This window comes from Gorilla gorilla, chromosome 17, assembly GCF_029281585.2.
Source record: "Gorilla gorilla gorilla isolate KB3781 chromosome 17, NHGRI_mGorGor1-v2.1_pri, whole genome shotgun sequence".
Taxonomy (NCBI): domain Eukaryota; kingdom Metazoa; phylum Chordata; class Mammalia; order Primates; family Hominidae; genus Gorilla; species Gorilla gorilla.
Genome location: NC_073241.2, coordinates 53,656,826 through 53,683,673, shown reverse-complemented (window position 1 = coordinate 53,683,673; position 26,848 = coordinate 53,656,826). Strand labels below are relative to the sequence as shown.

The 26,848-nt window shown below is 38.0% G+C and overlaps 1 protein-coding gene across 3 annotated transcripts; it reads right to left on the bottom strand.

Annotated features, from left to right (window-relative positions):
* Positions 1 to 633: 633 nt before the first annotated feature.
* IMPACT (impact RWD domain protein) lies at positions 634 to 26,848 on the bottom strand. 3 transcript variants are annotated; one of them, XM_031003791.2, is made up of 11 exons: positions 26,678 to 26,848; positions 25,423 to 25,551; positions 24,548 to 24,600; positions 23,083 to 23,145; positions 15,803 to 15,888; positions 13,512 to 13,634; positions 10,981 to 11,084; positions 8,660 to 8,733; positions 5,940 to 6,030; positions 4,177 to 4,311; positions 634 to 3,385 (listed from the first exon to the last, which is right to left on the bottom strand). In XM_031003791.2, the coding sequence occupies exons 1-11, from the start codon at positions 26,711 to 26,713 to the stop codon at positions 3,317 to 3,319; spliced, it is 963 nt and encodes a 320-aa protein (XP_030859651.1). In that variant the 5' UTR covers positions 26,714 to 26,848; the 3' UTR covers positions 634 to 3,316. The 3 variants fall into 3 exon arrangements, with proteins under 3 accessions (XP_030859651.1, XP_030859652.1, XP_030859654.1); XM_031003792.3 differs by having other exon boundaries at positions 10,981 to 11,033; positions 26,678 to 26,827; XM_031003794.3 differs by lacking the exon at positions 26,678 to 26,848 and adding an exon at positions 26,192 to 26,621.

Below are 26,848 nucleotides of genomic sequence, written 5' to 3'. Positions count from 1 at the left end.
CCAGGCTGGAGTGCAAAGGCACGATGTGGGCTCACTGCAATCTCTGCCTCCCGGGTTCAAGTGATATTCCTGCCTCAGCCCCCCTGAGTAGCTGGGATTACAGGTGCCCGCCACCACACCCAGCTAACTTTTCTTGTATTTTTAGTAGAGACAGGTTTGACCATGTTGGTCAGGCTGGTCTCAACCTCCTGACCTCAAGTGATCCGCCTGCCTCAGCCACCCAAAATGCTGGGATTACAGACGTGAGACACTGTGCCTGGCCAAAAAGGTTACTTTTTTAAAAAGGATCTTGGGAGTTATCAAGCAAACTGCCTATTTTTTCCCATCTTTGGCTGGTATTAAATATTCCAACACAATATTAATGGAGCAATCACTGATAACATTTTCCTGGATGACAATCTGACTCAACTAATCAAAAGCTATTAGAATGTACAAACCTTGACCAAGAAATTCCATATCTAGGAGCTTTTCCTAAAGAAATAATCAAAGATACATACAAAAATCTGCAAATGATGTAGGTTTTCACAGTTGTTTATAACAGTGAAAAGTTGAAAAAAACTTAAAAATTGGAAAAAAGTGGAGGACTAGTTAGTATAATACTGAGAAGACAGAATACAATGCAGCCATAAGAAATTTAAGCCATAGAAGAATATTTATTGACATGGAAAATGTTAACAATATACTTCTATATGAAATATGTAGGCTACAAAACAGTATATACAGTTTAATACCATTTTTATGGAAAGAAAAATAACCATATATACAAAATCACGCATAAGAAAAAAATAATATAAGGATGTACATACCAAATATTAATAATAATGGCTATCTCTGGATAGCGGAATCAGAGGGATTATGTAATTTTCCCAATAAATTTTCCTGTCCTCCAAACAGTATCCGCTTCATACTATTATTTCTTGGTTGTAATTAGTTTGATATAATTCTCTTCAGAAAGGCTCTGTTTCACTATATATACCTCAAAGCATACTTTTGATGCAGCTTCTGCAATTCCCATCTAAAAAGTAGATAACACTTGCTCTTATATTCTGGCATATGAAGACTATTTGTAATTAACACACTATAAAATATGTCAAAGCAGGCCAGGCATGGTGGCTCACATCTGTAATTCCAATACCTTGGCAGGAAGATCGATTGAGGCCAGGAGCTCAAGACGAGCTTGGGCAACACAGAAAGCCCTATCTTTACAAAAAACTTTAAAAATTAGCCAGGTGTAATAGCACATGCCTGTAATCCCAGCTACTTGGCAGGCTTGAAGGTCAAGGCTGCAGTGAGCCATGATCATGCCACTGCACTCCAGCCTAGGTGACAGAGCAAGAACTCATCTCTAAAAAAAAATTTTTTAAATAAAGCAAAATATGCCACAGCATAGATCTGATTGTAGAAAATTATTATATGGAGAACTGAAAAATCTCCTAATCAAGACAAAAATTTTAAATAGAGGAAAAAAATACTATCTATCATTAGTTCAAGTTTCCATTAAGAGTAGAGTGTGAAATAGCTCCAAGTTCAGAACTGGAGAATTTTGCATCTCTCCCTCTTACCAGCCAATTGACTTTAGGTAAAGAATACTAGAGTTTTTTAGTTAGTAAAATATAGTTAATAATTCTGTATAAAGGAGCAAAAGTAAGTTTCTCATTGTTTCCTATCTCCCTTCATAGGTTTGACATGTTGAAATTGTGAAATTATTTAATGTTAATAGTTTTTAACTTCTTTAATTATGTAAAATAATTAATTTTTAAATTATTTTAACAGTTAAAACACAAAGCATACTTTTCACGGAACCAAGTGTTCCAAACACAAAAAGGTCATTCTCTGATGGCTCTTGATAACATACAACATAAAATATAGTTATAACAAATATAATTTAGAATTTATATTTCAGAATCCATCCTGGTGTAAAGCTATTTACTATAACCTTACTAAAAATACCAACGGTAAGGATGTTGGATCTTTTAAAGGTAAAACATCAGAGAAAAGAGAAAAAGACCTGTTTGTCCAATTCTCTGTGCTTTCCATGCTCTAGCACCATCCCAAAGTTGCCTCCTAACTTCTGTTCCCTCCCTGGGAAGGGAAGTCCAGGCAAATCTGTGATCAGTTAATAACTTTTAACAATTGTTTGCCATTACATCTGAAAGTGAACAGTTAATCACTTATTGTTATATCTCAAAGGTAAATTTCACTATCTAAATGCCTAGAGGTAACTGGAAGATGAAAGATACATAAAGGTTTGATGAATAGAGGGGAAAAAAATGGGGGGGAGGGTTGTTTCTGTTTTTCCAGTGAAAAGGTTTGCTCCTTCTCTCTGCAAAATCTTGGAACTGAGTGGAGTGCTGCCTGGAGTGCAGATGGAAAGTATGCATCAAATTGATGTAACTACACAACATACTCCTGCCCTACACCAGGGTCATTCTGCCACCTCCATCCCACTCTACGAATGTCCCATTCGCCACAGCCTAACTTCTATCATAGTTCTAATTCCTCAGTGAAGATCACAAGAAAGGTACTTCCAGGTTGTTAAAAGAAACGAGAATGTTACACCAACACATTTCTGGGGTGGAAGGAGACTACTGACACTCCATATTTATTGCTTACATTACAAGAATTAAACAAAAAAAGCAGACTAGAAAATCACTTTCTGAAATTTCACAATCACCAATTTGCAACAGAAACTGAAGCATAATATTTATGCTAACAAATATGTTGGATGAATTATCACCTCAGCACATAACTGCAGATGGATACTCCTGGATTTTCACTTAATCCATTACTCAATGATGAACACTATAAAATGAAAGGTGACATACTTATGAACTAAAATCACAAGAAGAAACTCTCCAAGATCAATCTTAAATGAGCTCCTATTCCAATAAGCCATAAAGAGCAGTAAAAGGCAATATTCATTTAACAGTACAAGAATCTCGATGACAAGAAATCAGGTATTTATATTCCTCTAGAGACATTTCTTCTCCACCTAACAAAGGCACTTGACATGTACTGAAATGGACAGTTAATTCAGGTACTGCCCTGGGAAACTGTTACCTTGCTAAAATTAGATGAAGTGGTGATTAAGTTCAAATTAGTTCTCCCAAATAAGCCTGAAACACACATGAATAGATCATAAGTTCTCTATTTTTGGCAGATGATATAACCAAAGAAGAAAAGCTAATGTTGGTATCCATGCTGAATTGGCTGACTTGAGCAGTCAAGGATACTCTCTCTGCACAATATATTCCTTGATGACTATGGAATGTATATATAATTATAGGCAAATTAACCTTTCCTATAGTTTCAGGTATTAATGTTCATTCCTCTTCTTGTCTTTTCTTACTTTTTTGTTCTTTCCCAAAGCCTTAGATGACTCCTCCTGAAAAAGACACAAATCAGTGCAGCATCTCTCCATTTACATAAAGATGAAACCTTCAATCTAATCACTTAGAATATATTTACACATATATATTCCACATATATTCATACATATATGTATGTATGTATATATGTTACAGTGAGGGTATAATCACTTTCATATGTGTCATTTCTGTGTTTTACGGGGTACTTTCACTTATAGGCTAATATTTTTTAAACAATCAAGAATAATCAAGGAAACCTTATTTATCTAGTAGATTTATGTTTGAATAATTTCAATATCATTTCATCTATTGTCCCACTTTCCCAAGTAAGGCAGTAAAATTTAAATAAGGCAGATATGAACATACCTAAAATATAAAACAAAATAAACTCAAAGTATAAAGGAAGAAAGCATCTAAAGGTATGCCAGTGGAGGGGGAGATGTTTTGACACTAACAGAGAATTTCAGAATTTTCTAGATGTTTAAAGAACATCTAGTCTGATGTGATATCAGCTACAACCACTCTGGGGCTCAATTTTAGGGATGGAACCTAGTTGGTCTTAAAAGGTTTTTCTAATTATAAAATTCTATGAACCTATGAAATCAAGGTGCGAAGGGATGAAGTGATCGGTCCAAAGTCACGTGACTGGCCAGACACACTGTTTAGAGTCTAGGTCTCCAGGTTCTGAGTCCAAAGGTTTTACCAATTCACCACTCACATTCTGATTCATTCTTAATTTTCTGTCGTTTTAAAAAATTCCCAGGCAGTGATGAGAAATTCTCTAGATGTACTATGAAGAGCCACTTACAGGTGAATTTGTGTAGTTCTTTTCCACTAGTATGTTTCTGGCACAGTTGTTGATATGTTTAAAGCGATCTGGTCCTAGCAGAATCCCTCCATACCAGCGTGATACTACCACCATGACATTCTTCACATTCAAAATCTGTTATTTTTTGGAAGCATAATTAGATACATAGACAGACATGTACAAATATGAGTTTTAAAAAAGGAGAATGAAATAACCCATATATAAAATTGCACATAAAATTTCCCAGTGACTTTAATGGTAGAGCCATATGAGTGAGTAGGCACTGAGTGAGATTACTAACAATTCAGGGAGTGAAATGGAAGAACAGAAGGGAATCTGGAAAACCATCACTGTGTTTCACAATGTCCTCAAACTCCCAGATTTGGGGCAACTGGCCAGAGTGAAGGGGAGACCATGCAAGTAGGATTCTAGCACCTGGTGACTTCAACCAGAACAGCTAAGTTTAGGCAGCATTTTACCACTAGGCCAAATAACAACAAAAAAAACCCCTGCTTCTGAACAAAGCTACAGGGGCTGCACGAGGCATCAATCCCTGGTGCTATTAGTAAGGTTTTCATCAGTTGAGATCTAGATCAGTCTCACTCTGTCACCCAGGCTACACTGCAGTGGCACAATCTTGGCTCACTGCAACCTCTGCCTCCTGGGCTCAAGTGATCCTCCCACCCCAGCCTCCCAAGTAGCTGGGACCTACAGGTGCATGCGCCACCATGCCCGGCTAATTTCTGTGTTTTTTTGGTAGAGACAGGGTTTCACCATGTTGCCCAGGCTGGTTTCAAACTCCTGGGCTCAAGTGATCTCCCCGCCTCAGCTTCCCAAAGTGCTAGGGTTACAGGTCTGAGCCACCATACCTGGCCGTTTTCATCAGTTTGACATTTGTCAAATGCTGCCCTTAATGTGAAGCCCACCAGTTTACAGGCCTGACCCACAAACACAGTTACTATTCAAGGGAAAGGCCTTGTTAGAAAATAAACCTTCACATACAAGAGCAGAAAAAACCAGGTAACTACCTTAAGAAAAAAATAATCCAATCCTAAAATTAATGAACAATAAATGATCACCAGACAGATGAAGAAAATCCAGCAGCATGAAAGAGAAAGGACAAGATAAACAAAAATGGACCAGGAAAAATTTTTTTAGGGGTGAGAACATCTTAAAAAAGAAAGTCTAATTAATATAATCAGAGAAATTTTAGAAGATATGGGAGCCATAAAACAGAACAGGATATTCTTAAAAAGGAAAAACAGAAAACAAGAAAGAACTCTTAAAAATTAAATATATGGTTGCTAAACAAAATTTCAAATTCAACAGAAATTTTGGACAACAGTCAAGAAAATGTCTCAGAATATAAAGACAATGAGATGGACAACTTAATTTAAAAAAAAATTCTGGATCTATCCAGAAGTTCCAATATCCAACTAACCGGAGTTCCATAAAGAAAGAATAGAAAAAATAAAGATAAGGAAATTGTCAAAAAAACAAAGTGTTTTCCCAAAGTTGAAGACAATCTTCTATTGTCTATGTCTTGAACGCATAGCACTTCTTATTAATTATTTGCTTTCTGTCCCACATCCACTGGTTAAAATTTTCATTCAATCAATATTTTAACATCAACTACTAATTAAATCAAATATATCTTATGTTACATAGTTCAACTGACTTAGCTATTACTAAATGGAGCTCTGTTTTGTTGAGAAATTTTATGGCTTGTACAGAACAGGATTGATAGTTTAACTTACACCTACCTCCATGAGATGAAGAAGACGCCCACCAGCTGCTGTTTCCCCATCATCCTCACAATCCTGTAAGAAGGTCTGTTTATCCTCACAATATATTCTGCAAATACATGTAAGAGTATTACACTTTGAAACTAAAATATTATAATAGAAGTTATTCCTCAATATTTGTGATCATTTTGATTACTTCCAAAATCGGCATATTCATTTTTTTAAATCCTTCCTGAAATATGTATTATATTAGATATATTTTCACTGACGGTTTACTATCCAGTATGTTTGCCTTTTTATATACTTGGGAAAGCTAGGAATCAAAGGCATCTCCTTTATATCAGAAATGTTGCTATTATGGGAAGGTGAATTTATACATGTGACATTCCCCTTACTTCATTTAACCTTGAAGTAACGAGAGCAATCATTGAAAAACATTTATTGAGAATATACTGTATAAAAGCAACAGGTACTAAGACATATTATAAAGGAAGTAAGTGGCATGCATCTGTCTTCAAAGAGCCTTAAGATATAGTGAAACAAAAAGCATATAAAAAAAAGATGAAGGCAACAAAACCAACATAAGGTAATATTTTATACTTTCCTCTCATCTTATTCCAGCCATCAAGCATTTCTCTATTTTCTTCTAAGAATGTAAAGATTTAAATTTTCCTCTGGACGGTTACTAATATTAGAGACAAATCATGGTATTTTTATCCATTTAAACTAGAAAGCTATATCTGAAATAATAATGTAGGCCTACAATACAGTAAAGTAAGCTTGGCAAATAAGTGCTAGAGAGAGAAAAAAAAATAGTGTCAGTTACAGTATGCCATCTGGTGGATTTCTTAGGGCCCTACAATGGTATCATGTGGAACTGGGTAAATGTAGTAAAGACATCCTCCCAGCTCTGGTCATAAAAAGCTGTAAACTTTTAATGTAAATACTAAAAGCTATAAAAGCTCATCTACACACCTAAGTCAATTATGTTACCTTACAGCAGTCACATTCATTCATTCACTCATCCTTCCTTCCCTTCATCCATCCATCCACTCAATAAATATTTACTGACCATCTACTATGAACATTAAAGTTAAAATACTATGAGTACTTTTTTCTTTTTTTACATAGCTTAGATACAAGATTGCTGAAGCTGTAGCCACAGCCATAGAGGAGTGAAATAAAGAAAACAAATGAAATTGGATTATCAAATTCAGCTCCATCACTTAACTATGGGATCTTGAAAAAGCTAACCTTTTTACAGTGCTAGAATTGCTAACTAATAAGAGTTAATTTACATAAAGTTTTGGCACAGAGCAGGCACTCAAAAAACATGTAGAATAAATGAACATTACAATTTTTACAGCCCATTTTAATGACTGAGAGTAGTCTAATTCCTCATTTTCCTATTGAAGGCCATAACTGCTTAAGAAAACATTAAAATTCTATCCAGTGATACTCTATTAAGAGGGGAATTACATAACAAATAATTGTTTGTAAGTTTTGGCACTTAAAGAGATGTGAAATTAGTAATATTAAGAACTCACCTACTCAAAATGATGAATTTTTGAGTTTCAGTTTCAGATAGCCTAGATTCTACAAATAGTCTCAATCACATTTTAAATTTACACCAAGTCCCTATGTTCTGATTTATTTTAGGCCTAAACTATGTACTTTTAAAGTCTTACAAATTTGCGTATTTTTTCAAATGCCCTTCATCTCTTCACTTACAAATCAGCAAAGATGCATATAAAAACCTGAATTCTCAAAACTGAAACTCATGTAGTAAAATAAATACTCTTAATTCACTGCTTACGGGAGCATAAATTGGTTTTAAAAACATTTGGGCTCACACCTGTAAATCCTAACACTTTGGGAGGCCAAGGTGGGCAGATCACTTGAACTCAGGAGTTTGAGGCCAGCCTGGGCAACATGGCAGAACCCTGTTGCTACAAAAAAATACAAAAATTATGCCGGGCATGGTGGCTCGCACCTATAGTCCCAGTTAACGTGGGAGGCTGAGGTGGGAGGATTGCTTGGGCCAAGATCACGCCCCTGTACTCCAGCCTGGGCAACAGGGTTTTTGAGACCCTGTCTCAAAAACCAAACCAAAACAAAACAAAACCTTTGCAAGAAATTTGGCTATATATCAAGAGTTTCAAAATTGTTCACACTTTTTGATAATTCTACTTCTAAGAATTCTTTCTTCCTTTTATTATATTCCCATTTCATTTCAAAAAAGAATCTCAAGCAACCAGAACCTATCCTGAGGAAATAACCTAAAAAGTATACAAAGATGTTCCCTGGACCACTCTTTATAATCGTGAAAAATATGAAAAACTAAAAGGAAATGGTTAAATAAATTGTAGTATGGCATCTCAAATATTTTACAGCCATTAAACAGTATTTATCAAGCAGTTATAACAATATGAAAAAGTGCTTTTTTTTAATTAAGAAAAAAACAGGATACAAAGGTAAATAAAGCATTGGGAAAAAATAAACTTTGCAGAGAAAAAAATGAAACAAAAAACAAAATATTGTCAGTTACATTTGATGGCAGAAAATGCCAGATTTTTCCCTTCAACTCTTTTTTTTCTTTTCTGCAGTTTCCAAATATTCCACGTCTATTACTATTACAATGGAAAAAATACACAGTAGTTATTATTTTCTAAAATCATGCATCATTTCCCTCTATTTTTAACAAACTGAGTATACTAAAACTTGTGATGATTACTCACCTGTAGGCATAGATGTTGTGGGTGGCACTAGCTATTTTCTTATTCTCATACAATTTGGAAAGAACCATTTTCACCTTAAAAACAGCAATAATATAAATAAGTATGCTTTTTATATTTGCTCTGTAAATAAATGCTAGAAAAATACCTTGAAGCATGCTGTATTAAAATAAATAGTCACTTAAAGAGTCTACTATACTCTGAAAAAGTCATTTCCAAAGTTTCCTTCTCATTTTAGGGGCAGAGACTGGTACTCATAATTGGTATAAAAATGACAGACCTGGTATTTTTGAGCACTAATTATCAACAAATATTTCAGTACTACTATGTCAAAGGGAAAGTTTGTTCCCCATGTAGGGAATTTTAAATGTATCATATAAAACTTCTAAAAACTAGCTCTGAAATTTACCAAATGTATACATCCAATGTAGCAGGTATACAATAATGGTATGTTCCAAATGTTCTAAAACCACATCTTTCTCTGGGAGTCAAGTAAGGTTCATAGAGGAGGTCACATGAGCCAGGTCTTATAAGTGGCAGTTCTCCTGCATCAAAAGGAAAGATGGGGCAGGAAGAAGACATTCCACACAGAGAATAGGGCTATATGCAAATACAGGGACTGGGTGACCAAATTTAGCAAATAAAAGTACAGGACATCCAGTTAAATTTGAATTTCAGATAAACGACAAGTAATTTTTCTACTATAAGTACATCCCATGCAATAATGTTTATCTGAAATTCAAATTTAACTAGGTATTCTGTATTTTATCTGGCAACCTTAGTGGGAACAAAAAAGAGAAAAGTTCAGGAAGCTTTACACAGCTTAACTTAGAGTATGAATGAGATGACAGAAGATGTGTCATGAATGATAAGCTAGGGCCATATTACAAAGGATCTGTGTAATAAGTTTAGATCTTCCCTTGTAGACACTGGAAATCAGCAAAGATTACATGTGTGAAGGTGGATAAGAGAGAGAACAGAATGACACATGGTCAGATTTTTCAGGGATGTTGTAATGGCAAGAAGTATGGAAGAAATATTGGTGGCAGGGAAAACTGAGCTAGAGTTGGGGACACCCATTTGGATCACAAATTGTGCAATCTTCTGTTTATCATTTTATAATCTTTCAGGTTCTCAAATTCTGATCAATAAAATAGACAATGACCTCTAAAACTTGTTTCAGCTCTCACAAATTATAATGCTATAAATCTAAGTGACTGTGATCAGAAACAGAAAGAGGATCCAGAATGAACAGATTCAGAATTAGAATGTCTCAGGAGGACCCTGGGAAGAAGATGTGACTAAGGGCCAGGGACAAAATAGGATTCCTGAGAGAAAAGACCAGAAGTCCGCACCAAAAGTTATGATCTTGACCACAAGTCAATGCAGAAAAGAACTTCCTCTTTCAGAGAGTGAAACAGCCTGGAACAAAGAGCTGTATCCCTGAAGCCCAGGGCTTTAAAGAGCTTCAAGAGTAGGGTAGCTGCAAAGACCAAAGGAAGAGACTCATGCCTAAAACCTGCAGTAAATGAGACTTTTTTAAAAATGTAACTTTACAGGTAGTATTGAAATTGCCTCGTACATCAATAATGTAAGCTGAGCTACATTATAGAAGCAAGGAAGAAGAAAAGGATTCTGCTGAAAGAAGAATGAGAAAGGCAAAGACCTAGGAATAGTTTATGGCTGAAACCTCTCCCATTTATAGCCCTGGGTGGAAATAAGGTCACCTAAGATCAAGAAACACAAAGGAAAGTAAGTCAGGTAGGGAGGACTTGGTTTAGCCAGTCTGTCCACTGTCCCCTTTGTTGAATAATAACAGAGGAATGGACTTAGTTTCACAGAACTCCTATTCGACAGGACAAATAATTCTTTTTGACAAGGTATTAAGCATCATAATTTTCTATAATAACACAATGGGTGTTTCTTATTTAAAGATTCATTGGAGGGTTAACCCCTAATCAGAGTTTAGATACAATTTTGAAAGCAGTGACAGGCCTGGCTAGGTGGCTTATGCCTGTAATCCCAATACCTTGGATTGGGAGGGCTGGAGGCAGGAGGGCTGATTGAGTCCAGATTGAGACCAGCCTGGGCAACATGGTGAGACACCAGAACAAAAAAAAAAAAAAAAGAAAGAAAGCAGAGACAAACAGAAACGAAACAAATCTTCCATGATTCACAGTAATTTGGGAGTAGAAAAATGAACAAATAATTTTTATCTTATATGAAAATAAAACATAAAAGTAAAAACAAGGGTATTATTGCAAAATCATTTACCTGAATTATTTTAGTAAATCATCAAAGTGAGCTAGACAAAGGAACTTTACCTGTTTGGGACAAACCACTGGAGCCAAGTGTGCCTGAAAAGTACTTCTTCGGTCTGTAATAGGAATGCCATGATCAATCGGAGGTAATTCTTCTACTTCTACTTCTAGAAATGTAGAAGAAACTTTATTTTTTAAAAAGCCTTACATTCAAATACTGAAAAAAATGAAATGGGGGGGGGCAGCTGGGAAAGAAATGTAAATTACATGGCAAATCAACTAAAATAACCATTAATCGCTATCTACCAAAATTAAATTTAAATTATAATTTTAAGTAAAAAGTTCCTAACTATATTGTACATAAGATTAAAACACTTGATTTATAAATGATTTCCACCTGCCAAGGTTACCCAGGGGAAGCAATGGGTTGGGACTAATCTTGAACTGCTGCAGTCAGTAGTGTAAGTTGGTACAATATCTAATATATAATTTTTAAGAGTGTAAAGGGGTCCTGAAACCAAAGATTTATAGCTGCTAATATAAAATTTATTTATCAGTTTCACTGTTGTTAGACCTCTGAGTTGGGAAAACTATGAATTTATATTCTTTATATTGTGTAGCTATAATATAATGCCTTCTGCTAATGAAACTGTTTCTACTTCATATGATGGAATTAAATACATCAATAATACATCCAATTGGTATTCCTTAAAGAGCATCATGATTTCCAGTTATTACACCTCTTAAAACAAGTTTAAGGATCATGGCTGGGCGTGGTGGCTCACGCCTGTAATCCCAACCCTTTGGGAGGCCGAGGGAGTGGATCACCTGAGTTCAGGAGTTCGAGACCAGCCTGGCCAACATGGTGAAACCCCCGTCTCTACTAAAATACAAAAATTAGCTGTGCATGGTGGCGTGTGCCTGTAATTCCAGCTACTCGGGAGGCTGAGGCAGGAAAATTGCTTGAACCTGGGAGGCGGAGGTTGCAGTGAGCCGAGTTTGTGCCATTGAACTCCAGCCTGGGCAGCAGAGCAAGACTCCATCTCCAAAAAAAAAAAAAAAAAAGAATCACTAATTAACCCTCAATTCTGTTGAGAGACTTAATCGTCCTGGCTACTACTACCTGCCTCACTTAGGATGAAAAGTTATTCAAGACAAGAAAGTAGGTTTATGTAAGATGTTTTACACCTTCCCTCTGATACTGTTCTTTTCCTGAATTGATTTTGACTGCTGTATTAACATAGTAATAAGTCAAATACAGTATTAGGGTCAATATGAACTACTGACCAATTGATAGTATTTATTTATGAGTATGATTTTTATCCTTTTTCTTTTCATGGTAGATCCTGTTTTCAAAAGATATCATATGTCAAATCCACACACAAATAAATGATTAAAATGGGAGCTACTTAGGCTAGAGCATAAATGAGAGCCCTGGATGCTCCCCACTCTTTCATTTCCTCTTTGTTCCCTTCTACTAGTCCTGGACACCATTCAAAAGCCTTAAAACTCAGAGCACCTTTTAAAAGCTACTGTGTAATGACACAGGAAACCCCTCACCTTCAAACAGAATGAATATTCCCCCTGGTCTACCATGTTTTCCTAAGAGGCTTAGGGAAACTAACAATAACATTCAAAATTTTAAAATATTAAAATGAAACATAATATCACAGCAACCTATTTTTATGTTGAATACTACTCGATTACGAAACAAATTTGTTTAAACAAAAACTAGGCCGGGCGTGGTGGCTCACGCCTATAATCCCAGCACTCTGGGAGGATGAGGTGGGTGGGTCATTTGAGGTCAGCCTGGCCAACATGGCGAAACCCAATCTCTACTAAAAATACAAAAATTAGACAGGCATGGTGGCATGTGCCAGTAATCCCAACTACTTAGGAGGCTGAGGCAGGAGAATCACTGAACTTGGGAGGCAAGGTTGCAGTGAACTGAGATCGTGCCACTGCACTCCAGCCCGGGCGACGGAGCAAGACTCTATCTCAAAAAAACAAACAAACAAACAAAAACTGAACTCAAGCTGGGCACAATGGTGCGTGCGTGTAGTCCCAGCTACTCGGAGGCTGAGGTGGAAGGATCACTTGAGCCCAGGAGTTCAAGGTCAACTCGAGCAACACAGCGAGACCTTGTCTCTCAGAAAAAAACTCTTAAAGGCATTTTACTAGCTTTAATTTCCAGGGCTGCACTTTCAGTTAATATATTTGTATTTGTGAGCACAGACTAAAATTTAATCCTGAAACATCAGGAAACAGCTAAGGATTTCAATACAGAAATATAAAAACATGATGTTAACTAAAAACGTTAATAGCCTTTCTTAGTTTCAACTTCTTCCATCACTAAATCAAAACTCTAGAAAGTAGGGGGAAAAGAGTAAATTTCCATTTTTTCCTTGCCATTCTGATAAGACTTGGCAAACACCAAAATTGCCAACAGGCAGGAAAAAATTAATCTTATCTGCAAATTAATAACTCCTTCCTAAAACTGGAGAAAATTAGTAAATTTCTCTATCATCTCAAAGAACAATACATAATACTACCAACCCACTCTCCTCAAAAGAAATTAGTTAGTAACATTATACCTGTCCGAGTTTCACTGATATCAAAATCCAATGCTTTAACCGAACTTTCCGGCTGACATGCTAAAATGAGATCATCTTCACACTCAACATCTTCCTCTTCAGTTTTCTTCTTTACATCTGGGCCTATGTGAATATGAGACACAATTACTTTATGAGGCAGGTAAGAAACGATGCTTTTTAAAAAAAATCACTGGGTCTTGGGTTCTAAATACCACTCTTCAACGAAAGGAACCAGCACTCAGCCCATAGGAGAACTGGTTGATTCCTGAGTTGGAGCAAGGAAACTACAAGATGAACCTGGGACCTCATGTGGATCCACAAACTGGGAAATGCTCAAAAAGAGATGGGGCTTATAAAAAGAACACAGGAGTTAACCTGAAGGGGCTCTTAAAGGTCAAAGCTAGAACAATTTGAGCAACAAAAAAATATGATCGGATGGCATTTTAACCCACGGACTGAAATAATATACATGAGTCCATACTGATATAAATAATAAACAGATAAATAAATACATAAATGGGAAGAGACATCCCTTCCTCATAATAGAATTCCAATTACTAAATGAGGAAAGAATGAAGAAAATAGAAAATCATCATCAGGCAAACACCACAGTAATAAATATTGTTGACAAGTTCCATGGATAGATACTAAAATTAGTGGCAGAAAGTTTAAGGAGAAACAGGATATTAGCATAGCTTCAAAGTATCTCCCTCAAGCTACAAAGAGAAAGATAGTGACTGCAATGGTTAATCTTACATGTCAACTTGTCTAGGCCACAGTACCCATATATTTGTTTACTTTTGTTTGACACAGAGTCTCATTCCATCACCCAAGCTGGAGTGCAGTGGCACCATCTCAGCTCACTGCAACCTCCGCCTCCCAGGTTCAAGTGATTCTCCTGCCTCAGCCTCCCAAGTAGCTGCAATTACAGGCGCGTACCACCACGCCAGGCTAATTCTTGTATTCTTAGTAGAGACGGGGTTTCACCATGTTGGCCAGGCTGGTCCTGAAATCCTGACCTTAGGTGATCCACCCACCTCGGCCTCCCAAAGTGCTGGGATTATAGGTGCAAGCCACTGTGCCCAGCCTCAGTATCCATATATTTGGTTAAACACTATTTTAGATTTTTCTCTGAAGGTATTTTTTGGATGAGATTAACAATTAAGTCAGTTGAATTTGAGTAAAGCAGACTGTCTTCCATAGGGGCCTCATCCAATCAGCCTCATCCAACATTAAAAGACTGACCTCCCCAGAAGAGGACATTTTTCCAGCAGACCATCTTTGTTTTCAAACCGCAACATTCATTCTTCCCTGGGTCCCAAGCCTGCCAGCCTATCCTGCAAATTTTGGACTTGCCACCTTCCACAACTGTATAAGCCAATTTCTTAAAATATATTTCTCTCTCTGTGTGTGGGTACATACACACATGTATATACACACATACATTCAATTGGTTCTGTTTCTCTGGAGAACCCTGACTACAGGATTCACAGTGGAGACATTTGGCGAACACCACCGTAACTGAGACATCAAGGTAAATATCACCAATAATAAAGCATATGATACAATAGGCACAGTGGCTCACACCTGTAATCCAAGCACTTTGGGAGATCAAGGCAGGAGGATCACTTGAGCTTAGGAGTTTGAGATCAGCCTGGGCAACATAGGGAGACCTCGTCTGTAGAAAAAATTTTAAAAGTAGCTGGGAGTACACCACCACTCCCAGCTACTAATCTCACTCCAATCATGAGAAAACACTGGACAAACCCAAATTGAGGGGCATTCTACAAAATAACTATCAGTAGTCTTCGTAAGTGTCAAGGTTATAAGTCAAGGAAACACTGAACAACTGTTTACAGACTAAAGGAGAGTAAAGAGAAACAACAATGGAAAGCAATGTAGAATCCTAGACAAGACCCTAGACAGAATGGGACAGCCCAAGATTTCATAACATTTTCAGAATGGCACACAATTTAAAACTTATGAATTATTTCTGGAAATTTTCATTTAATATTTTCAGACAACAGGTGACCACAGGTAACTGAAACCATGGAAAGCGAAATCTCAGATGAGGAGGAATACTGTAATACAAAATCAAAGAGGCTAAACCTTATAGAAATAAATAACTATAATTACATGAGCAATTAAACTTTTCAGAGAAACTTGGATTTTATAATATACAAACCATAAACCAGAATACAGATTTTCATATTAAATTTCAACTAGAGTATCTACATAAAAATGTAGTTATTATAAGTTAAAAGAGTATTGATAGTATTTTTCAATCCTACCTGGTTCTGTCATCTGAGATTTTTGTATAAGAACATCTCTTATTTTCTCCACCCACAGGTAAAGAATACTTTCACCGATATTCTGACTAAACAAAATTCAGGGGAAAAAAAAAATTGTTATTTCAAAAATCATCTTCTCAAATTCAAGAAGATACAGACATTTGCAATCCAAGACATTATAAACAATCTAACCATTTCTTTTTTAAAATAATTTATAAAAACCTGGGGTTTATCAACATTTGTGTCTGAGTATTTAATACAGGTTATAGCAACCTTAAAAATTCCAGTTGACTCCAAAATTAACATGGCTTACTTTAAAATAAGCAGAAGAGCTGTAACCAAAGAGGGGAATAAACATTTCCAAACTAGATGGATTAAAGAAATATAAATGTGACTTAGTTTCTGTAAGTGGATACAATCTTTCAGTATTGATGTCTGATCATTGCCTGCTTTTTTAAATTTTTTTAAGAATTTCAAACCCCTTATTTGGTACACTTATCATTTAGTATACTTATCTCAACAAGAAAGAATGTAAAGCATATGGGAAACTCCTTCAGGGAGTCAATTTACAAGACCTAAAAGACAATTCAACAATTTTATATTCATATCTTGTTTCTGACAAAACATTCTATTGCCTAAACTGATTCATTTTGGTTCCAAATGATGTTTGGTTGCCTCAGGTAACTAAATCCATCTCAAAGGATCACTGAGAAAAAGAATGTGTCACAGGTTTTAAAGTCATGTCCATAGTTATGTTAAATGATGGTAACAGCAATAAAATAAAGGCCCAAGTGTCTGCTCTTTAGAAAAAGACACTAATTGTAGGTAAGTATGGTATGTGTTTAAAGATATCACCACACTACTACATAGCAACACCTCACCTCCTTCCTCTGAAAGTTTCCCTTGAAACCATTATCTCTCTTTATCACTACTCATCAGCACCCACCAAAACTTTCAAAACAAGAGACAGAAGAAAACAACATTGTTTTTAAATAATTCTATACCCTCAAATCCTCCCCATCACACCCACAATTCCTAGTACTAAAACTAAATACTTGTATTGGTTGATATAACAGTAAAGCTATTCACTAAAATGCACTAAGCTGTGTGAAGTTAAACTAATCATTTGATCTGAGTTTCTGTCACCTAATTTTCAATATTATAAGCTGGATGAGAAGATTTTTGAAATAAGAACATCCCAGAGCCGGGCGTGGTGTAATCAAAACACTTTGGTGGGCCGGGGCGGGCAGATCACTTGAGCTCAAGAGTTCGAGACCAGCCTGGGCAACTTGGCAAAACCCCATCTCTACAAAAAAAATACAAAAATTAGCCAGATGTGGTGGTGCGTGCCTGTAATCCCAGCTACTCAGGAAGCTGAGGTGGGAGAATTGCTTGAACCTGGGAGGTGGAGGCTGCAGTGAGTGGAGATCGTGCCACTGCACTCCAGCCTGGGCAACAGAAAAAGACCCCTTCTCAAAACAAAAACAAAAACAAAACAAAAAAAAAACAGGCCAAATGTGGTGGCTCACACCTGTAATCTCAGCACCATAGGAGGATAGCTTAAAACCAAGAGTTTGAGACCAGCCTGAGCAACAAAGTGAGACTCCGTTTCTGTAAGAAATTAAAAAACTTAGCCAGGCACAGTGGTGTGTGCCTGTAATCTCAGCTACTTAGGAGGCTGAGGTGGGAGGATCACTTGAACCTGGAAGTTTGGAGGCTGAAGTGAGCTATGATTGCACCACTGCACTCCAGCCTGGGCGACACAGCAAGACTTCATCTCAAAAAAATAAAAAAATAAAATTTTTAAAGAACAAAAAAATGATAGCTGCTAGTTTAATGCTTACAATATTATCCCCTTTTTACAGATGAGAAAACAGACACAAAGAGATGACACTATTTAAAAAACTGACTCCAAAAGCCTGACTGAAACAGCCTTAACCTCAGCTCGACTAAACTTTATATGGGCCCATTCCTGACTCTAGGCCCCTACCTCCCTTTTCTTAGAGCATTTTCTTCAGAAAACTTGTCATTGTAAATTCCTTCTCCATCTCTTTGAGATATATGTAAATCTTTTTACAGAAAACTTTAATTGGTTTTACAACCCAGGAAATGTCTTTCTCAAGGACCTGGAAACCATCCCTTTGAAACACAGCATCAAAGACACTGCCCTTATCTTCCAGTCTCTGTGGGAGAATAGGAGGCTAACTTCAACGGGTACCTATTAGTAAACACAGATGGCCTACTCCAAAGAGAAATATTTGCAAACTCAACAATAACTCAATATGCCCAACACACCCGATTAATGGCCCCACATAATATCTTTCAGTACTTTTCCACTAGCTCATCCTGGCCCTTAAAAACCCTTCTGCCTTTTGTTTCAGAGGAGTTGAGTTCACACTTAGTTCTGGCCTCCTTCCCCTATTGCAGCGGCCTTGGATACAGTCTTCCTTGTCTGTTTGACTTTATCCAGTGTAATTTTTGATTCAAGAAGCCTCACTCACCAACATTAAAACCTAACATTCCATGATACATCGAAATGTGAAGAGATGTAGAAAATTTCAAAAATTATTTTCTCAGATTTCTAAATTAAATATTGCTATAATAGATCATCACAAAGTCAAATACTATAAAAAACTTGTAATCCTTTTCATTTTCTCTTAAACAGTATCATATTCTAAGTATTTTAAGTGTATTTACTTTTTATTTTATCAAAAGTTATTTTCATTTATTCAAAATATTCACATGCAAAATATTTAAATAAAAATTAAGGACTGGGCACAGTAGCGTATGCCTGTAATTTCAACATTTTGATATGCAGAGACAGACAGATCACTTGAGGCCAGGAATTTCAGACAAGTCTGGGCAACGTAGCAAGACCCCTTCTTTACAAAAAAATGCAAAAATTAGCCAGTGGTGGCACACCTATAAACCCAGATACTCAGGAGGCTAAGGTGGGAGGATCACTTGGGCCCAGGAGGTCAAGGCTACAGTGAACGATGATCATGCCACTGCACTCCAGCCTGGGTAACAGAGATAGACCCCACCTCAGAAAAAAAAAAATGTAGGTACAACAACCAAACTAATATACATCTAATCAATCACCAAATCCTAGCTTTTATATATATATATACACACACATATATATATACACATACATATACACATATATATATATATATATATATATATATATATATATATATATATATATTTTTTTTTTTTTTGAGACAGAGTTTTGCTCTTGTTGCCCAGGCTGGAGTGCAATGGCACGATCTCAGCTCACCGCAACCTCTGCCTCCCGGGTTCAGGCAATTCTCCTGCCTCAGCCTCCCGAGTAGCTGGGATTACAGGTATGCACCACCACACCCAGCTAATTTTGTAGAGATGGGGTTTCTCCATATTGGTCAGGCTGGTCTCGAACTCCTGACCTCAGGTGATCCGCCTGCCTCAGCCTCCCAAAGTGCTGGGATTACAGGCATGAGCCACTGCGCCTGGCCAATATATTTTTAAGTATTTCTTTAACTGACCTTCTCCATTCATATTCTTTTTGCCTTAATAAAGGCCTCCACTATATCCCTCCTGAGTTACTGACTGCTCTTCTAAAGAGCCCCTTCCCTTCTTCACAGGCTTACTTTTTATATATTTATTTTTGAGACAGAGTCTCACTCTATCACCCAGACTGGAGTGCAGTGACTCAACCTCGACCTCCTGGACTCCAGTGATCCTTCCACCTCAGTCTTCCAAGTAGCTGGGATTGCATGCACGCCCCATCACACCCAGTTAATTTTTATGTTTTTAATTTCTATAGAGATGGGGAAGGTCTCACTATGTTGCCCAGGCTGGTCTCAAACTTCTAGCTTCAAGCAATCCTCCCACATAGGCTTCCCAAAATGCTGGGATTACAGACAAAAGCTACCACACCTGGCCCATGTTTAATTTTTAAAAACCTATATTTCCCCCTTGCTGCCATCTGCTGGAATTATATGGAAAATATGATTAAAAGTTGTCACAAAAGGCCAGGCGTGGTGGCTCACGCCTGTAATCCCAGCACTTTGGGAGGCCGAGGCAGGCGGATCACTTGAGGTCAGAAGTTCAAGACCAGCCTGGCCAAAATGCTGAAACCCCGTCTCTACTAAAAATACAAAAATTAGCCAGGCGTAGTGGTGCACACCTGTAATCCCAGCTACTCAGGAGGCTGAGGTACAAGAATTGCTTGAACCTGGGAGGCGGAGGTTGCAGTGAGCTGAAATTGCACCACTGCACTCCAGCCTGGGCAACAGAGCAAGACTCGGTCTCAGGAAAAAAAAAAAAAAAAAAAAAAAAGCTGTCACACAAAAGTTTTAAAAATAAAGCCAGGTGTGGTGGTATGTGCCTGTAGTCGCAGCTACTCGGGAGGCTGAGAGGCAGGAGGATCACTTGAGGCTTGAGCACAGGAGTTCAAGGCCAGCTTGGGCAACACAGTGAAGTCCTATTTTAAAAAAAAGAAGTTTTAAAAGTAAGATGTGTATTTCTGTTTAGACTACATGTGTGAAAATAATACCACTGGACCAAGGTTATTCAAGCCCGTTAAATAAACAAGACCCCATATTCCACCATTAGAACAAACTATATTGTAATCTCTGACACTTCGTAAGTCTAAAATAGCTCAAGTGAACTAGTTAAAGAGAAAAGGAAAGTTGTGTCCTGTGGGAAGGTATCTTTTAGTAAAAGGAGGACTTTTGGGATAGGGGATAGGCAGGTGAAGAGCCACACTTATGAGTGTATGACATTGTACATGGGTAAGAAAAAACGCTAACTGATGAATGTGATTAACATGATGGAAGCAGTGTGGAAAGATTTTCAAGGAGGAGGAAGTGGTCAATACCACCAAAAGTTAGGTAAGAGCTGAAAAATGGCCACTAGATGAACAATTCTGGTGTTAATGGTGAACAAATCCACAGTATACTGATCTTATTCTACTGGGGGGGGGGGCAGATAAATTGGCAAATATGAGAGGATTATAGAAAGAAGTTTGTTGGGGGCACAAAAGTTGGAGTGGCCAGTAATGTTAGGGAGAGATATCAGAAAACATTTAATTAATGAAATACTTATACTTCCGCCAAGGATGACGGAATCACTAAATGGAGACCCAAGGAAGACCATACTTGCTCTAGGCAGGAATAAGCAGAATGGATGCCACAACAACTTACCATTTTCTAATTAAGTATTTTGGGAGGAAAAGAAACCTGGCCTGGATCCCAGGGACACAAAGAGGGACTGTCACTGTACCAAATGGAGTGGCCACCTAGAACATATAATACAGTCCTTACTAGATCCTGGATTACAGTAAAACTGATATTCCAGAACATTATTTGTTTTACTAAATTATTTCATTAAAATTAAACTAAATCATAGATATTTCCTCCCTAGACAACTGCATTAGCCCCCTAACTGATGTCCCACATCTACTCTTGCTACCTTCCAAACACTACTTCAAACAGAAAATAGAATGATCTTTTTTAAATGAAAATATTATCATGGCCAGGCACAGTGGCTTAAACCTGTATCTCTGCACCTTGGGAGGCCAAGGCAGGAGAACTGCTTGAGGCCAGGAGTTTGAGACCAGCCTGGACAACAAACCAAGTCTCCATCAGTACAAAAAAATAATTTTTAAAAAAATTAGCTGAAGGCAGAGCATGGTAGCTCACACCTGTAATCCCAGCACTTTGGGAGGCCAAGGTGGGTGGATCATTTAAGGTCAGGAGTTCGAGACCAGCCTGGCCAACATGGTGAAACTCCGCCTCTACTAAAAATACAAACATTGGCTGTGCGTGGTGGCGGGCACCTGTAGTCCCAGCTACTCGGGAGGCTGAGGCTGGAGAACTGCTTGAACCCGAGGGGCAGAGGTTGCAGTGAGCCAAGATCATGCCACTGCACTCCAGCCTGGGCAACAGAGTGAGATTCCATCTCAAAAAAATTTAAAAAAAAATTTTAATTAAAAAAATTAAAATTAGCTGGGCATGGTGGCACATATCTATAGTCCCAGCTACTCGGGAGAATGAGGTGGGAGAAATTGCTTGAGCCTGGGAGGTCAAGATTGCAGTGAGTCACTACTGTGCCACTGCACTCCAGCCTGGGCAAGAGAGCTAGAACCCGTGTCAAAAAAAAGAAAATCTTATCATGGCACCCTACTACTTAAAACCCTTCTCTGCTTCCAGCTATTCTTAGTATAAAGACAGAATCTTCAACATAACCTACAAAACTCTGCAGGACCTGCCTTGTCTACCTCTCCAGGTCCTTTTCCTACCATATTCCCTCCATCTCATCCTGTCTCTTACCACTGCATATCACCATTACTGTTTCCTGTAATGTGCCAAGCTCCCCAACACCAAGCCTTGTGCTGTGGCCTCTCACTGGAATTATCATCCCCTAATTAACTCCGCTTTTAAGTCAAACAAGCCATCCCTCACCTCCTAGACTATGTCAGGTCTTGTTTCAAACTCAATTAGTTTTGCATATCTTCCTTTCATAGAACTTACCACAGCTATTGTTATATTCATTTTTACAATATTATAAGTAATATCTCTCCCACACCATAAATTCTAACTGCCATGAAAAAGGGCACTTCTGTTCATGCTAGCCATACCTGCACCCAGGATCTAGTACAGTGCCTGCCATGTAATATTTATTGAATGAAGGAATGAATGAAAAATATAGCCCATCAATAGATTCTGAGTCTTATGGCCTAATACAAGGGAAATTACCAAAGTACATAGACATTTAAGAAATAATTACGCTTAGGATTCTGTAATCAATTTCATTCTACATAGCCTATGAAAATACCAAATCAAGAGCAGTATCTCTGAATTTACTTTAACAAGTTGGCTAAGTGTTTTTGTTTTTTTCATTAAGATCCTTTTAGCAAATAATTTTTTTTTAATTTATTGAGATTGAGATGGGGGTCTCACTGTATTTCCCAGGCTAGTCTCAAACTCCTGGGTTCAAGCAATCCTCCCATCTCAACCTCCTGAATAGCTGGGATTACAAGCCTATGCCTAAGTGTTTTTTACAGTTGTTAGCTCTAAATATTACTGTATTTTTGTATCTAAGTAGAAGCTAACAAATGTATATATAAAATTATATAACTAACCTTTCGAGGTCTCTTCAAGTGAGTCCTTTTTGTTAAAGCAGAAGTAGCTTTAAAAAGTTTAGAAAGGTTCTAACAAAGGGTTCACAGGTTCAACAAAAGCCCACAATACAATCACTAACAGAATTATTTTAAAAAATCGCCTGTCACTTACATATATATTTCCTCAAGGCTATTTGATAAATCCGCACGTTCTTGCCCTTTAAGCCAAGGAGCACTAAGATTAAATAAAACAATTAAGAAGATTATTCAAGGATTATGTTTATACCTCAAATTACTGATTACATCACAAATAAATTTTTTTGGCTTTAAAAAATTGTTTTCATAAATGGTCTTATATTTGTATAAATCTATATAGTTGCAAAATGCTTTCATTAGCATTAATTCATTCAGCCTTCCCAAGAAAACATGACAAAAACAAAACCCACACCAAAATTACTCTGTTTTAATGGTTTAAAAATTGGCCAGGCGTGGTGGCTCATGCCTGTAATCCCAGCACTTTGGGAGGCCGAGGCGGGCAGATCACGAGGTCAGGAGATCGAGACAATCCTGGCTAACATGGCGAAACCCCGTCTCTACTAAAAATACAAAAAATTAGCCGGGTGTGGTGGCGGGCACCTGTAGTCCCAGCTATTTGGGAGGCTGAGGCAGGAAAATGGTGTGAACCCGGGAGGCGGAGCTTGCAGTTAGTCAAGCACGCCACTGCACTCCAGCCTAGGAGACAGAGCAGGACTCTGTCTCAAAAAAAAAAAAAAAATGTCTGAAAAGGACATTAATGTTTATAAGCATTCTATATCTATCATTTGCAATAAATAATAATAAAAATTTACAGAACCATTAATAACAGTAAGCATTAATGCCATGGTTTTAAAATATGTGCACAGAAAAAACTAATAGATACAAATTCTAGTAATTGAGTTTTTTTTTTTTTTTAAGGCTAATTAAGTGAAACAGTGGGAGTGAAGAAGAAACAAAGAAATCTAACCAGTTGTGATCAATTACTGGTTATAAACCAATCACTGGTCTACAATCAGACCGGCCTAGTAATTGAGATTTTTACGCAATTCTGTTCCCAAGGGTTTATACATATTACTAGGTGATGGGGCCAAGGTAGATGAAATATCACTTGCATCAACAGGTCATGGCTCATAAAGATTAAGCTCGGGCTGCTAAGAAGATGGTTCGTCAACATCAACGGGGAAAGGGGCAGGGAGAAACACCAGAAGCATCATAAGAAACTCCTGGAAGGCAGGCAGTCTTACAGGTACATCAAGGAACTGTGGCTAGGTCAGGAGATCTAGGTTAGGAGTAACTCTAAAGGCCAAGGTTTCTATATTACTAGGCTAAAGAGGAAGGTTTCCTTCCTCATCTCTAAAGACAATTCTGTACCTACTTCACCTCTACGAACCTTGTGATTCTCTTTTATACTAAGTGGCATATTTCATTGTTTTATAGAATTTAATTTTTATTTAAATGCTCTATACCAAACCCAAAAGGTATTTTTAATCTCTATATACATTTTAATAAGAAAGGTATTTTATGTAAACGCAAAGTACAGTATAAACATCTTTCAGAATAGAATCTTTTTATAACAATATAAATGTAGAAATACAGCTTACTTCAACTGGTAGATAGGTGGAGCTGTACCTGGGTATTCATTCGGCAGCATCACCTACAATGCAAGTTCAAAAACATCTGTTTACACTTCATCAAGGATCAAAAGTAACCATATTTATAAAGCTAGCAACTGGACAAAAAGGGCAAGGAAGACAGAGATGAAAGGAAAAGGAAAACTGAAATATGGACAATTATACCCTGACCCCAAGTGGATGGAGTGGCATTATAATATTTTCTGGGTACTTTTCAGAAGAAATACTACAAAAATCCTAGGAAACACTATTAACTATATGAAATAGCTAACATATAATAGAGAACCATACATACTTCTTTTCAAATCAGTATCATAAAAACAAACACTGGCAAAAACTGTTTTGCATCCTTTATGTTGAAAGTACATACAAGCAGTCATCAAAGATTAAGCACTAAGAAAAGCCATAGCTGACCTTTTCATTTATTTTATCCTAACTACAACTGATCATTGATCATTGATTCTCAATTAATAAAGAAATGAGTGTCTCCTCTACGAGTCATCTACATTACTAACCTCCCTTTCCTTTTAAATGTTAGCCATCTTTCCAGGTTTGGACCCTCTCCTACCAGATGAAGAGAATAATGAAGGGAAGCAAAACTACAGTCTCTCAAGGGTACATTAACACTTTTAAATGATTAAAAGCATTGGATTAGAAAGACTGGAACTATCAATTAATGTATGATTTGAAAGTGATCTGAGATGTAACTGCCCATGTGTTTAATCATTGATAAAAGCCAACAACAAAGATAATTTAGAAAACAACACAATCATTAGAATACAGAAGTCAACAATATAGTTCATACTGTAACTGAAAGATGGCTGCAGGGAAGGGGGAAAAAGTACCTGCAAGCAAAGTGTCCATTTGGGGTCATCTATATCGTCGCTAATTCTAATACAAAATATTTTGGCACAGTCATCAATGACACACCACTCCTCGCCATAAATGGCTGCCATTGCTTCAATTTCCTCATTCTGAAAGAAATTGATTTTTTAAAAGTCAACAAATGTACATATCTTAAAATCCTATTCTTACTACTTTATAAGGTATTCAAATTCAACATTACCAGAGTAGATCAAAAATTCCTAGATGAGCCTCACCAGGCCAAGTATTTCTGAAGAGCAGGTCACCATGTTCTGCTCTCTGGGTGGTTGCTAGGCGCTACTCCAATGACTGGAGCCAGCCTTGCTACTGCATTACTGTGCTTTTGGCCACTATTGAGTCAAAATATAATATATATGCACTCCCATACTTTGTAGTGACCATTCACACGTGAAAAGATAAACCTATCTTCTCTGTTCCACCTTCTCTTTTTTAACAGGTAATCTCCACCCCTGACTCCCACCCCCAATAGCTCTGCCCCACATTATCTGTGTACTCCTGCTGGGTGTCTCACTGGTTCTTTCGTATTAAATTTTGTGTTGGGGGGAGGTGGGGAGGGGGTACACAAGGACTAGATGGGTGGTTGGTTGCTTGGTAATCAAACCCTTAAAACATTTCATAAATTATTCTTTGGGCTTGGGGTTAAAAAAGAAAAATAACTGGAGGACCTAAAGGGAAAAGATGGGAAGCAAAGTATCCATTCGACTTCGTAGCATTTCATTTTGTACTCACAGCCCTGTAGGAAAAGACTTATGATCGCCCACGTGAACAAGGCACAGGGAAAGCTCGATGCCAAGGACCAGAAGGAGTGAGATTCGGTGGGCTCTCGGGACCTGCAGGGTCTGGGCTATTGCCATTTTGCAAAGGGGGAAACCCGAATTCTTAAGTGATTTGTCCAAGATGACTCGGCGGCGGCAGGGTAGGGATCGAAACCCCGGTTTTTGCCTTCGGCCCAGAGCTGCTTAGTCGCGTGTTAATGGTTGACGAGGACACCGTCCGAGACAGGCCGAGCCCGCGGCCGCCGAGGAGCTGCCGGCCTAAGAGCGCTCGGCCGACGGGAAGCGCCGGGAAAATGGAACGCGGTGGAGCAAATGGCGTGGCCAGTGCTGGCGGAACCCGGGGCGGCCCCGGGCGGAGGGCCCCTCGGCTGAGGAGGACTGGCATGGCGAGGCGAGCCCGAGCCGAGCCTGGAGAGACAGCACCCCGCCGGGGCCTCACCTGCCTCTGGTCGCTCCCTGCGTCCCCCTCAGCCATGTGGCCCCTGGACCTGCCCAGCAGCCGCCGCCTGCCAGGTCCGGAGCGCGGGGGCGGGGCGCTGCGGCTGCGAGCCGAGAGCTGGCTGCGGCGCGGCCCGACCCGGAACCGCAACCCTGCCACGCCGCGCCGCCG

Bases quoted from the DNA above. Each gene is read 5' to 3' on its own strand.
- IMPACT (XM_031003791.2), bottom strand. From the start codon at position 26,713: ATGGCTGAGGGGGACGCAGGGAGCGACCAGAGGCAG. The intron at 23,146-24,547 runs GTAAGCTGTATT...ATTTAATCTTAG, and splicing joins CCACCTATCTACCAGTTGAA to TGCTCCTTGGCTTAAAGGGC. The intron at 8,734-10,980 runs GTAAAGTTCCTT...GCTGTTTTTAAG, and splicing joins CAGTGGTTTGTCCCAAACAG to GTGAAAATGGTTCTTTCCAA.